Raw genomic sequence first — 14,300 nt, 5'->3', positions numbered from 1 at the left:
TTCGAGGACACGATGTGGCAGTTTGTGATCGATGATCACAGGGTCTGTTAGTGCAGGCATAATATCTTGGGTCCCACCTGCAGCCAACCACAGTTTTTGGTATTCACATGTGACTGACGAAGTGGGTATTCACCCATGAAAGCTTATGCTCCAATACATCTGTTAGTCTTACAGGTGCCACAGTTAAATTTTTTACTTTCTCTTTGAAATTCAGTCTTCAGGATAATCACTGTATCTATTTCTTTCCTTATCTTAGGTGAGTGGAGTCAAGACCCTCTATGAATCTGAACTGGCTGATGCCCGAAGAGTTCTGGATGAGACGGCAAGAGAGAGGGCAAAACTGCAGATTGAAATAGGAAAGCTAAGAGCAGAACTTGAAGAGGTCAATAAGAAGTAAGGAAACTGAACTTCAGTGTGATTTTTTTTACTCCCATTCAGAGTAATGGGTAACATTAGCACATTTTAGACTAGATGATCATAATGGTCCCTTCTGACCTTAAAGTCTGAGTCTGAGATTGGGATTGATGGATGGCTTTCTAAAGTGTGCTATAGCTTTACAAGAAGTTACAGGCTTGATGCAGGAATCACATGGTGAAACTCTGTCCTGCTTGGTGCAGAATTCTGACCAGATGATCATCATTGCCTCTCATGGCATTAAAATCTGACCACTTTCTTTGAGTGCTTGCACATATCCATTTCAATGTAAGTGTATGTGCACACCGAGTCCAGTTGCTGGAAATTTTTCCCTCAGTGGTATCCGTTGGATTGGCTCTAACGCGCTCTGGTGTTGCATGCTCATAGCACCGGTATAAGGGGCTCTGCCGACCTTGCTCTCCTTCAGTTCCTTCTTACAGCCCGTGATGGTTGCTGGCAATTTCCTTCCTTAATGGTTTTCTAATCTTTAATGTAAATAGTTCTCATAGCTTTTAGTAGTTAAGGTAGGTTTACATAGTTTGGACGCCTCCATCCGCAGAGTTGTCCTTTGTCCCGGTGCTGAGACTTGCCTTCATGCAGCAAGTCTATGCCTTTGAACAATCCTCACCCGAGCTGTCTCAGATGTTTAGGGGAAACTCGTAGGAAGGACTGCTGCCAAATTTGTAAAGAATTCAAGCCCTGGAGCTAGAAGAACCACGCTTCTCATTTGAAGGTCCTCCTTATGGAGGCAGCCTTCAGACTGGCCTCAGACCTGTAGCTTCAGCCTCAGTGCAGAGTGCTCCTCCATCAACACAGGCCCCTCGGCACTGATCGTCTTCTCCTGGTGCTTCTTAGGCACTGGCGAAGAGCTGGTTTCCGGTGCCAAAGGACAAAGATGGGGCGAGCGAGACCCATGCCGGGCTGCTCTTCATCCTCGGTACCACGTCACCAGGTGCCCACAGCCCTGGTTCCACAGCATCCTACGATGCCCACTCAAGACCACTGTACTGGCCAATTTGTGGTCCCGTTGATCCCTGAAGCATTTGCGGCTGCCAGGGATCTTTTGATCCTGCTGGTACCAGGCTCCCCGGACAGTCAGGGCTTGGCACCGTCAGTACCCCCAAACAGCAGGGAATCGATGCCAGTGTACTCAGACCAGTGGTCCCCCAACCTTTTCGTCTGGCAGGCGCCAGACGAAGGACCGTGGCTGCCGACAAGTGACATCATCAAGAGGCGTCGCTGCCGAAACGCTGCAGAAATTCGGCAGCATTTCGGCGGGTGCTTCACCGCCGGCCAGGACGTTGGGGGCCCCCTGACCTAGACAGTCAGTGCATCAGCTGTCCAAGAGGAAATCCTCGTTGACAGCCTCAAAGTCCCCCAGGCAGCCTTCTCCAGCACCCGCTGGCACGGCACCGCTGTGATCTTTGCAATGCACCTCTTCGTCCTTTCGGAGGAAGATTAGTATTCCCCCCCCTCAACCAAAGTGACCAACCTTGCTGCTCCCTGGGCTGTTCCCAGTCCATCACGGCACTGAGTTCATCAGGACCTCTGGGTGCCTTGCCACCATGCCTATGGGGCCCAACCACCATGCCAGTTGCCTTTTTGGAACCTGTGGGGGTTTCGTCCACCGCAAGGGACCCCTTCAAGGTGATCTTATTCGGTCGTCTTGGAGGCTACAGTATCCCTAGTACCGTGTAGAGACACCCTGGAACCAGACTCCGGTACCGACCATGGTACCAGACCCCAAGAGGAAGCCCCTGAGGCTCCTGTGGACACCGATTCAGGCTCCCCATCTGGGTTTACTTCCTCTTCATACTCTCTGGATGAAGCCACAGCGGCATCTGGGTCTCCCCACCTCTAGATGACCACAAGGCATACCAAGACCTACTGAAATGGGTAGCCTCAAACCTGGGGGTCCAAGCAGAGGTGGTTAAGGAGGTGACATGGCCTCATGGATATTCTATGGTCAGTGGTCCTGTCCAGAGTTGCTTTGCTTCTACACAATGCCATTGTGTTCTCTATTAAGGGGCTATGGCAAACCCCTGCCTCCCTTCCATCAACAGCAAAACACTCGGCTTGTAAATACTTTGTTCTGGCCAAGGGGTGTAAGTTCCTCTTTACCTCTTTTCCTCTGGGTTCATTGGTGGTTGCAGTGGCCAATGCACAAGACTGCTACTGAGGGCCAAGCTCTCTGCCCCAGGCAAAGGACCCTAAGAAGCTGGACCTCCTTGGGTGCAAGGCTTACTCTTCAGGGGGCTTGCAACTTCATATAGCAAACCAGCAGACCCTGCTGGGGTGTTACAACTTCAATGCCCTGGTCTTCTACATACAAAGGACCAAACCATTCTATAGAGCCACTCAGTTGTTCCTAGCGATGCAGAAAGAATGAAAGGTCTCACCATTTCACCACAGAGAAACTCATTGTGGATCACTTCATGTATCAAGGCATGTTACATCCGAACACCTCACCCTGGCTAACCTAGTGGCTCTACAATGTCTCAAGCTTCTTCCACAGGTTTTTTTTAGCACAGGTTCCAATTCAGGACATCTGCAGGGTGACAACCTGTTTGTTGGTTCATATGTTCACCATGCTATACGCCATTACACAACAGGCCAGAGACTATTTTGGTTGGGCTGTATTGCAGTCAGTTTGCCCTTGATCTCTGAACCCACCTCTGAGGTAGCTGCTTGTAAGTCACCTACATTGGAAGGGACATGTGCAAGCACTCAAAGAAAAACGGTTACTAACCTTTCTGTAACTGTTCTTCATGATGTGTTTCACATCTGTTCCAAAATGCACCTTCCGTCCCCTCTTTGGAGGCGGTCGATCAGAAGAAAGTGAGGGAGGGTAAGGTTGGCGAGGCCCCTTTATACTGGTGCTGTGAGCACATGACACCAGAGGGCGGTAGAGCCAACCCAACAGATACCACTAAGAGAGAAATGTCTGTCAACTGTGCTCGGGGCACTCACACACCTACACTGGAATGGATATGTGCAACACATTTTGAAGAACAATGGTTACAAAAAGGTTACTAATTGTTTTTTGTCTTTGTGTCCAGATATGTTTTATTTCTGAAGTTTAATAGGAGTGTGGGGGGTGAGGTGGGGAGCTGGATTTGGTTTAGTACACCCAGGGCTTGAAAAACCTTTCTCCCAGATGAAAACAAGACCTTGTCTGCTGAGGTATTGGGTGTCTACATCAGCTGTAGTGCTTCTGTGGAATCTAAGGTCTGTTCCTGCTCCAACAAGCAGTAGAATACAAGACTTACCAGGTTCAGTGCTTGTATTCAGTACCATGTGGGCAGCAGTAAAACTGAGAATATCAAGTTAATCCGACGAAGTGGGTATTCACCCACGAAAGCTCATGCTCCCAAATGTTAGTCTGTTAGTCTATAAGGTGCCACAAGACTTTGCTGCTTTTACAAGTTAATTAAGATGCTGCTTGGTAAAGCAATGAGCAGCAAAGGAAGATACTGGAGTTATGTAGGACAATGACCCCAAAACAAACTGCTGGAGGAGTAGACTAGCAGATCCTGCTTCATAGTCCCTTCTTTCAAACAGATCTGACTGCTGCAGGTGTGTGGGGGGGAAGGCAGGAATTCATGCTCTTTAAGCAGCTAGAGGGGGCTGAACTTCACAATTTTCAGCTACCTACTAGACTATGGGAAAGAGACCCTAAAATGTGTCCAGAAACAGCAGCTTGATAAATCCCAGCTCTCTTCCCTTCTAAACAGCTGGTTGCATAGGAGCAGGACTTGTACTGTGCGATTGGGGGTGGTTTCTCCTGTGCCTTCATAGGTGTGTGCAGCACATATCATTAGGGTGTGCACCCAGGGAGCCATGCCCTAGTCTCGCCCTGCCCCATCCACTCCCTCCTACTTCCTGCCCCGACTGCCCCTCTCAGAACCACCAACACCCCCCACCCCCGCTCCTTGTCCCCAACTACCCCCTCCTGGGACCCCTGCCCCTAACTGCCCCCCAGGACCCCACCCTCATCTACGCCTCCCTGCTCCTTGTCCTCTGACTGCCCCCTAGGACCTTACCCCCTACCTGTCACCTGACTGTCCTGACCCCTATCCACCCCCACCCCTGACAGACCCCAAGACTACCATGCCCCATCCAACCCCCTGCTCCTGACTGCCCTCCAGAGACCCTCCCACCCCTATCCAACCCACCCTGCTCCCTGTCCCCTAACTGCCCCGGACTCCTTACCATGAGGCTCCAAGTAGCATGTTCTGCTCTGTGCAGAGCCAAACACTGCCCCGTGGAAGCATGCAGTCCCGCCCCTCAGAATGCTGCACGTGTGGTGGCATGGCTCTGGATGAGCGAGGAGCGTGTCTGCCGCCCCGCGGAGCTCTGGCCCCCAGAGCGCTGCGGGTGCTGCTCCATGGCTGCGGGGGAGGGGCTGTTGGCTTGCTGCTCTCCGGGAGCGTGGACCCTGCGGCTTGCTGTGCCAGGAGAGTGGGGCCATTTTCCCACCCCTGCATTAGGGTGTGCCTGGGCACACCCGGCATGCCCCATGCGCATGCCTATGTGTGCCTTCCTCGTGGGTTTTAGTCCTCTACTTCTGCCTCAAAATAGATATGGAAGATTTTCAAGTGGGGAGGAGAACAAAAGGGTCCAGGAGAAAGCTCCTAGTACTTGCTCACTAGCAGCTGTCAGGAAAAGGAGGGAGGCTGGGATATAAATCTCTAGATGATAGGTGCCTGGCAGACTTCAAGTCCTGCATATGCTTGTCTTGTTCCTCATTGAGCAGTTAATGAATGCATGTGGCAGAATGTTTCACATTACACAATAGTGTGTGTCAGTATGACAAGTAAAATCAGTCTTTGTAAATTTTGGTGTGAAACCTAGCTATAACTGAGGAAATTATGAATCTCATAGGCTCTCATTTATATTCCAGAAGCTGAATAGTATAGAATGAAGAATCAAAGCCTTTTCGCTAGTGTTCAGACCCCAGAGCATGTACATAGCCAACATTTCTGTAAATGTACCAGGGATAACCTTTCATATAGTAACTGATCCCAGGTACACTTACAGAATTGTTTAAATCCAGTGTCAGAATTTTTTATTTAGTTGTGAATCAAATAGAACTGGCTTTTTAAAAATGGTATTTAATTGAGCAAAACTTAATCATTTTGTGAAGGCTACTATTTCCTAGTGAAGAGGCAGGTCTGACTTGAAATGGGGAGATGTTTCTGTTCCATTCAACTAACGAGATTTCTTTGAATGCTGTTATGCAAGTTATAACATCTAAAAGTTTTTTTAAAAAAAAAACCCTGTGTGGTCTGAATAGCTAGCTCCTTAAGCAAATGAGACATTGGATTTGTACATGTGAATGGATCTCACATACACAATTTAATCTGAAAATTTGTACTTGTCATCCTTTCTCCACACTTGTAGAATAAATGTGTAACCAAATGTGGTGGCTTCTGTTCAAACTGAATGTCAGTCTTATTCCAACTGTTTTATTTTTACTCCAAAGTAAGGTTGACACTAACAGAGGAAACTAGTCAATGAGGAAGAAAATAATATTGTAAACAACTGGAGTGTAATGAAAAATAGGGTTGGTACAGCCTGTTGTAAATTCAGGCCTCGATCCTGCAGCTGGATCTGTCTGAGAACCTGTTGTGTCCAAACTAAACCACATTGAATTTTTTTTTAAAAGACAATTCAGAAGGAAATGTAAAGATTGTGTGGCTTCTTGGATGTCTGCTATAGTTGCTTACCGCTTATTTGGAGTTAAACTCTTCCACTTTATTACAAGATCTGTTTCTATGCTATGAGATCCTACACTTCTTTAGAGTTACAAATAATGCCTCTTATAGGCACTGCTTTTTACACACACAAGTTCTGGCCTCAAGCAATACAGAATCCAGAGGGATTTTGTATTTTTATTCACTTTCTGTGAATTATCTGCTAGAAATAGGAATGCCTACATGAATTTCTCTCATGAGTAAGCGTACTTTCTCCATATTTTGCAATAGATCCCCGTTTTTGGAGGTAATGTTGCTCTTCATCTCTCTGGCTTATCCATTTCCAGCTCTTGCTATTTTCTAGTTTCTGAAGTGGTAAAGGACAGACATAGGTTGTGAAACTAATCCATAAATGTTGATATGGCACCCTTAAACCAGTGTTCCCCACCTTAAAAATTCTGGGTCTCCTGTTGCCCTGAGGATATTGAATTGCAGGAAAACACTAAGATCCCTTTTTATTTAAGCTGTTTTTCAGCTGGTGTCTTTCCAAAGGGTTAATAAAGAAGGGGCAAAAGTGAGGGCTGGATCATCAAGGGGAATTGATTCAGGGAAGTTCTGTGGCCTGTATTACACAGGAGGCTAGCCTATATAATCAGTGGTCCCTTCTGGCCTTATCTATAAAAGGGGTGTCCTTATTTCAGGAGTGAAGGTTGGTTAAAACTCTTGCTTTCTGAGAACTACTACAGGTAAGGTGTTCTCATAACACTGGCCTGCACTTTCAAAGCCAACTACTGATTTTGAATATGGGGTTCCCAGCTTGAGGTACCTGAAAGGGGGCCTGATGATCACAAGTGCTGCATATCTGATCATTGAAAATCAAAACCCTTGGCAGTTTCAAGTTGCACACACAATATTACTAGCTACTCTTGAATACTTAAGCCTGCTTCCTTATAAACTGGTGCAAATAACTCTTGTTTGCAGTATAACTTTACTTAATAGAATTTGGTTAATATGTGGTAATTCTTGTTAATTTGAATTTAGAATTTACAACTGGGTTGTATCAGTTTTGTGTTTTAATACTTGGCACTGTTTTCCAGATCCTTTCAAATCACTTTCTAAGCAATAAAGCATCTTGAGGGTTATGTACATCATTTTACAGGTGAGCAAACTGAGACACAGAAGTGTAAAGCTTTTTGACCAAGGTGACGAGTGAGTCAGCACCAAAGAATATTTGAATAAAAATGCATCTCTTTATTACAGGAAAGCTGTTTGTACAGAAACAGTTCTGATTAAGTCTAACACAAAGCTCAAGTTTATGGTCAGTTATGCACTAACATTGGGTCTCTTGAATTTCTAATAATCACATAAATCACTACCTAACAGGTGTCACTCTCTGTGACTCCTGGTGTAGTGACAACACTTGGCACTCTTTGTACGTCTCAAATTGCATCCAAAAGCTAGGTTGGCATCTCCATTTTACTATCAGGAAAACAGAGTTAGAGGAGAAGTGACTTGTGCCAAGTTCACCCAAGTTGTCTTACTCTCAGCACAGTGTCTATGCCTGGGGCCATGCTACCTTTAAATTGGTTTGCAGGAGGATTCCAGTCTTTATCAGCCCCATCAGAGTCCTAGGATTGCTGTTGACCCAGAATCCCATAGTATACCTGTGTTGTGACCCATTGGGCTAGTACGCGTCTTTCTGGCATTTCAGTATAGTTAAATTAGAAAGATCACTTACTGGCTTCTAATTAAATTGGTACAATTAGTTGTCTTTTGAGTATTACAGTTAATATTAGTGTATCTATCTTTGCCTCTGGATGCAAACATACTAATAGCAATCTTTCTGCTGTTGAATCCTGTTTAAGTAAAGGAGGTGACAATCTTGGGAGGAAGTTTTCTATGAAGTAAGAAAATAACTTTTTTGCATTATGAGGTGTATGATGTTTAGTTCTTCAAACTTAAAGAAACAGAACTCATTTTGCCCCATATTTTGAGAAGTGTTCCTGAATGTCTTCCCCTTTCTCCTCTGATCCTGCTTGATTTGCAATATGTAAGGACTACAAGATAAATTAAGGATGACTGAGTTATCCCTTTTTCAGACTATCTTTATCTTCCTTCTCTGCAGTCATTAAAACAGTTGGGCAGAAATATCCTGGGCTTAATCTTTTATCCAAAAGACAGGGCATCAACAATGTAAAACAGTACCTCTTGTCTTCCATCCATTGTCCCTGGCCAAAGAATGCTCTGTACTCCATATGGGGTATGTTGAAACACTTCTAGTGCAAGATCCTGAATAGACAATTTGAGCATTCTGCCATCAGCAAGATTAGTATGTTTACATTAATTTAAACAGTGATCTCACTTAAATGAAAATACTTCACCAGCAAGGAGATCAGCTTCTTTAGTAGGGCTTGAAATTTCAGCAATGAAGTTTTTCACTTAACTTATATTTCAGAACTCTTCACATGGTGGTACCTGAACTGTTATAACATGGTTTGGTTTTTCCCTCTGTACACTAGTCATCTAACCATGTTAGTGAGTTTTTTAGCCTAGGTATCTACTTGGGTTAAACATGGCTATAATACATTCTTCTGTCCCTCCAAACAAGGGAAGAAATCAATCAAGTTCTAAAAAGAAAAGGATTTTATTAAAAGAAAGAAATTACTCTCTCTCTAACACCAGGATGGAAAAAATTACAGGGTCTAACTTATAAAACTGGAGAGACTTCCCCCTCCTCCTTCCTCAGAATAAAGATATTTTTCCAGCAAACACACAAGTGCAAATGCAGAAATTAATTATAAGACTAATCCGCCTTTCTAATACTCACTATACTAGATAGTAGGAAATACTTTTGGAGAACTTGGAGATATGTCTGGCCTCTCTTAGATCCAAAGAGAGAACGGCAACCCAGACAAAGAACACAGACAAAGACTTCCTTCCACAGAGATTTGAAATTATCTTGCTCTTTGATTGGTCCTTTGGTCAGGTGTTCATCAGGTTACTGAGCTTCTTAACCCTTTAGAGGTAAAAGAGACCTTAACTATCTGTTTATGACACGCCCCCCAAATCGCAGACAGTGGGGGAACTACACTGGCGGTGATTTCTTTCTAGAACTTTAAAATAAACAGATTAATAAAACCCATGCACCATTACATATACTACTAAGTATGTAAACAACAAGATTTTTCACATTTTAAGAACACTTTTTAACCATTTGATTCTGGGAAACTTTTACAAGAGAGTTCATCAGCTACTTTGATCTGTTGCTGCTGTAGACGTTCCAGGGTTGTGGAGAGGTTTACCTCTTCCACACCACCATCACTTTTTCCTTCGTAGTAGACACCTTTAGGCCACTTAGCATCGTCTCCTCCCTGGGCTGTAAACTGACAAACCTGTAATTTTCTGGAATAAAATGGCTTTAGAGAGTTAACGTGGTACACCTTAGGCTTTAAGGAAGAATTAGGAAATGCTATGAGGTAGTTAACAACTCCCAGGCGCTCCTGGACCGTGAATGGTCCTTTCCATGACGCTTCCATCTTATGGGCCTGTTGCGCCTTCAAGACCATAACCTGGTCTCCTACTTTGAAGGAACGCTCTCTGGTATGTCTATCATACCAGGCCTTTTGCTCTGCTTGAGCATCCTTTAGGTTTTCTTTAGCCAGGGCTAAAGAATGTCGGAGGGTGCTTTGTAGGTTGCTTACAAAGTCCAGAAGGTGAGTTCCTGGAGAAGGTGTAAACCCCTCCCATTGCTGCTTCACCAACTGTAATGGCCCCTTAACCTTGTGGCCATACACAAGCTCAAATGGTGAGAACCCTAAACTGGGATGTGGTACAGCCCTGTAGGCAAACAGCAACTGCTGCAACACTAGATCCCAATTATTGGAGTGTTCATTCACGAATTTACGGATCATGGCCCCCAAAGTTCCATTAAACCTTTCCACCAGGCCATTGGTTTGGTGGTGGTACGGGGTGGCAACCAAGTGATTCACCCCATGAGTTTCCCACAGGTCTTTCATGGCCCCTGACAGGAAATTTGTTCCTGAATCTGTAAGAATGTCGGAGGGCCAACCTACCCTGGCAAAAATGTCAGTTAAGGCCTGGCACACAGTTTTAGCCCTGGTGTTGCTTAGAGCCACTGCTTCTGGCCATCTGGTAGCAAAATCCACGAAAGTCAGTATGTACTGCTTTCCTCTGGGGGTCTTCTTTGGGAAAGGACGCATAATATCCACAGCTACTCGCTGAAATGGGACCTCAATTATGGGGAGTGGCTGGTGAGGGGCCTTGACCTGGTCTTGGGGCTTTCCTACCTTTTGGCATACCTTACAAGACCGGACATAATTGGCAACGTCCTTGCCCATCCCCTCCCAGTGGAAGGACTTCCCCAACCTGTCCTTGGTTCTGTTCACCCCAGAATGACCACTGGGATGATCATGGGCCAAGCTTAAGAGCTTTTCCCGGTACTTAGTTGGAACTACCAACTGTTGTTGAGGATGCCAGCCTTCTTGGTGTCCACCAGAAAGAATCTCCTTATATAAAAGTCCTTGTTCTACAACAGGGGTCTCAAACTCTAATGACCCCGAGGGCCGCATGAGGACTAGTGCATTGGCCCGAGGGCCGCATCAGTGACACGCCCCCTTGCTGCCCCTGGCCCCACCCCCAATCCACCCCTTCCATGAGGCCCCGCCCCTGCCCTGTCTCTGTCTCAGGACTAAGGCAGAAGGGCAGGGGAAGGGCAGCCTGCCCTGGCCCTAGTGAAGGGGGGCTCTAGAACCCTGCAGCAGCAGGTGATGCCAGAAGCTGGCATAGCAGAGGAGTGAAGTCAGCGTGAGCTCCCGGGCGGTGAGGGGGCAGCAAGTGAGGGCCGGGAGACACTGGGGGGAGGTGCGTGGGGTGGCTGGGGGGGCCAGGGGAGACCCGGCCCCAAACATTGGGAGCAGCGCACGGGAGCTTAGGCACAGAAAATAACTCGGGAGGGGCGGGGTGAGGAGTTTGGCGGTGACAGGAAGTACCGGGGGGAGCTCCAGGGCCGCCCAGAGGATTCCGGGGGCCCGGGGTCTTCGGCGGGGCCCTTCCGTTCGGGACCCGCTGCCAAAGTGCCACGAAGACCTGCGGCGGGGTCCCGCCGTGGGTCTTTGGGGCAGTTAGGCGGCGGGTCCCGAACGGAAGGGCCCCCGCCGCCAAGACCGGCTGCGCTCGGCGGCGGGTCCCTCTCTTCCCCACCCTGGCCGGTCCCGCTTCCCTTCCCGACCCCCCGGCCCGGCCCCGGCGGGTCCCGCTTCCCTTCCCACCCCCGGCCCGGCCCGGCCCGGCGGGTCCGCTTCCCTTCGGGTCCGCTTCCCGGCGGGTCCCGCTTCCTCCCCTCCCCACGGCCCGGCCCGGCGGGTCCGCTTCCCCTCCCCACGGCCCGGCCCCGCGGGTCCCGCTCCTTCCCCTTCCCCACGGCCCGGCCCGGCGGCTCCGCTTCCACCCAGGCCCGGCCCGGCCCGGCGGCTCCCGCTTCCCTTCCCCCTTCCCCACGGCCCGGCCCCGGCGGCTCCCGCATACCACCCAGGCCCCAGCCCGGCCCCGCCCTGGCGGCACCCGCTTCCCTTACCCGAAGCGTGTCGCTGGCGAGGCCTGAGCTTCATCCGCTCAGCCGCGCGTGGTGAGGGCGGGCTGAGCTCCACGCCCGGCGCAGCGCCGGCAGAGCTCAGCCCCGCCTCCCCACGCGGCTCGGATCGGGCGGCTCAGGCGCCGACGGAGACTCGGCGCTCTATGCGCCGACGCTCCAGGAGAGGGGCGGAGGCGGGAGCCTCCGCTTTTCTCTTGGGGGCCCCTGCGGAGCCCGGGGCAAATTGTCGCCTTTGCCCCCCCCTCTGGGCGGCCCTGGGGAGCTCCGCGGGCCGCAGGGAAGAGCTCCGCGGGCCGCATGTTTGAGACCCCTGTTCTACAACAAACCGGGATCGGTTAGAAGAGCCGAGAGGTGGTGGGTTGCTCCGTGCCGCCGCCCAAGCTTCCTTAAGGCTGTCATCGGCTTCCTGCTCAGTCTGGAACTGTTCCCTTGAGGCTGGAGACACTAGTTCCTCCTTAGACTGTGGACTTGGGCTTGGTCCCTCTGGAAGCGATGTAGGTGATGAGGTTGTTTCCGTTGCCTGTGAACCGCTCTCCGCTGGTGCACTAGGTGATATTTCAGGCTCTGGCTGAGCCTCTTGGGTAGGGTTGTCTGCTGCTTCTGCCAGTTCAGGCCCGCTGGCGCCCTCTGGCGATGGGGTTGGAGACGGGTTTGCAAGCGCTGGCGTCAGTGCTGGCGATGGTTCTGCCGCTGGTTGCTCTTCCAGTTCCGGTTCTGGGACTGGATGCACTATGGCTGTTGTAGTCGTTGGCATGGGATCCGGTTCCACCACCTCTGTCTGGGTCTCTGGTAACACAGACGGGGCCCTGGTGGATGGCTCAGGAACAGGGATGGGAGTGGAAGTTTGTCTGGCCTGGCTGCGGGTGACCACTCTCCCCCTCTTGGCCAACTTCACATGGTTGGCCAAGTTCTCCCCCAGTAGCATGGGGATGGAATAATTGTCATAGACAGCAAAAGTCCACTTTCCTGACCAGCCCTTGTACTGGACAGGCAATTCAGCTGTAGGTAAGGTTACAGATTTTGATATGAATGGAGAAATTGTGATTTTGACCTCTGGGTTGATGAATTTGGGGTCCACTAAGGACTGGTGGATAACTGACACATGTGCCCCGGTGTCTCTCCATGCGGCAATCATCTTCCCGCCCACACTCAAGGTTTCCCTGTGCGCCAGGGGTATTTGAGAGATATCTGGGCCTGGGGATTCTTGGCGTGATGGTGTAATGGACTGTACTCGATTGGAGTTCTTGGGGCAGTTGGCCTTTATATGTCCCAGTTCATTACATTTAAAACATTGCCCAGCTGACGGGTCACTGGGCCGAGGTGGGTTGCTGGAGACTGGTGAGGTGGGACTGTAGGTAGTCTGAGGCTTTCCTTGGGTTGTAGCAGGGGTCTTGGGTGGCCCCCGGTGGTAGGGTTTGTCAGCTTGCCCCTTGTTATATTCACTCTCCTTGATAGTAGTTTTTTTCTTTTCTGCTAAGTCCACCCATCTGCCTCCAATCTCCCCTGCCTCTGTTACATCTTTGGGCTCTCTATCTAGGATGTACCGTTCTATTTGCTCAGCAACACCATCTAAGAACTGTTCCATTTGCATCAGGTGGGCCAGGTCTTCTAGAGATTGAATCTTCAGTCCTGACATCCATGCAGCCCAATTCTTTCTAATGTAGTAGGCGTGTCTGGGGAATGACACATCTAGTTTCCACTTTAGGGCTCTGAACCACCGACGGGCATGTTCAGGTGTTAGCCCCATCCTGATTCTGGCCTTTGTTTGAAACAGTTTATAATTGTTCATGTTTTCCTTAGGCATTTCAGCTGCCACTTCTGCTAAGGGTCCACTGAGCTGTGGCCTCAGCTCTATTATGTACTGGTCTTCAGGGATGCTGTACCCATGGCAGGTCCTTTCGAAATTTTCCAAGAAGGCCTCAGTGTCATCACCTGCCATGTAGGTGGGAAATTTCCTGGGATGGGGAACAGTGCCTGGAGAAGGGTTGTTGGGGTTGGCTGGAACATTCTGCTTAGCCTTCTCTAATTCCAGAGCCTGTTTCTGTATTTCCAGTTCTTTCTTTTAACTCCATTTGTCTCCTGTGGTTAGCCTCTTCCCTGGCCATTTCTGCTTTCATTAGTTCCATCTGTCTTTGATGTTCTTTGTCTTTTTCTGTTGCTTGCATTCTAGCCAGTTCGAGTTTCTCAACGGTTTCACTGGTACTCATGTTTCTGTGCTTTCTGGTGCTGGCCACACCCCTCCGCAGTCAGTGACTTAACTGTTTTGCTTGGTTCAGTTGCTTGGATTACAAGTTCCTACCCCTTTCTACTCCCGACTGAATAAAAAGTAAACAAACTTTTCATTTGCAAATGTGGTGCTGGTTGTTCGCTGGCAGAGAAAAGACCAAAAAAAAAAAACTGGTTTGTCCTGTTTCTAGCAATTGCTAATGCTCTCTCAGTGGGAATCTTTCTAACAAAGCTTGTTAGGCAAACAAAGGTTTTCTTCGGGGTATCTCTCCTTCACTGTTTCCCCAGCATCTCAAAGGAGGAAAAAAAAATCTGGCTTTTGGTTCCTAAAAAATCCCAACCGCTGCCTACCA

At 48.7% G+C, this 14,300-nt stretch overlaps 1 protein-coding gene across 3 annotated transcripts in view; it reads left to right on the top strand.

Moving 5' to 3' along the window:
* Window positions 1–14,300, top strand: part of LMNB2 (lamin B2) — a 75,477-nt gene that overhangs the window by 14,344 nt on the left and 46,833 nt on the right. For all 3 annotated transcript variants that reach the window (XR_005591498.1, XM_039515955.1, XM_039515954.1), the window contains exon 2: window positions 257–393. Coding sequence is in view for 2 of the 3 variants with exons in the window: in XM_039515955.1 (XP_039371889.1) it covers window positions 257–393 (137 nt within the window). In the remaining variant the exon portion in view is untranslated. The remainder of the gene's footprint in view (window positions 1–256; window positions 394–14,300) is intronic.

The sequence above is a fragment of the Mauremys reevesii genome, linkage group 26 (genome assembly GCF_016161935.1).
Source record: "Mauremys reevesii isolate NIE-2019 linkage group 26, ASM1616193v1, whole genome shotgun sequence".
Classification (NCBI taxonomy): Eukaryota; Metazoa; Chordata; order Testudines; family Geoemydidae; genus Mauremys; species Mauremys reevesii.
Note: the sequence above shows the minus strand (reverse complement) of the source record. Positions and strands in the feature narration are given on the sequence as shown.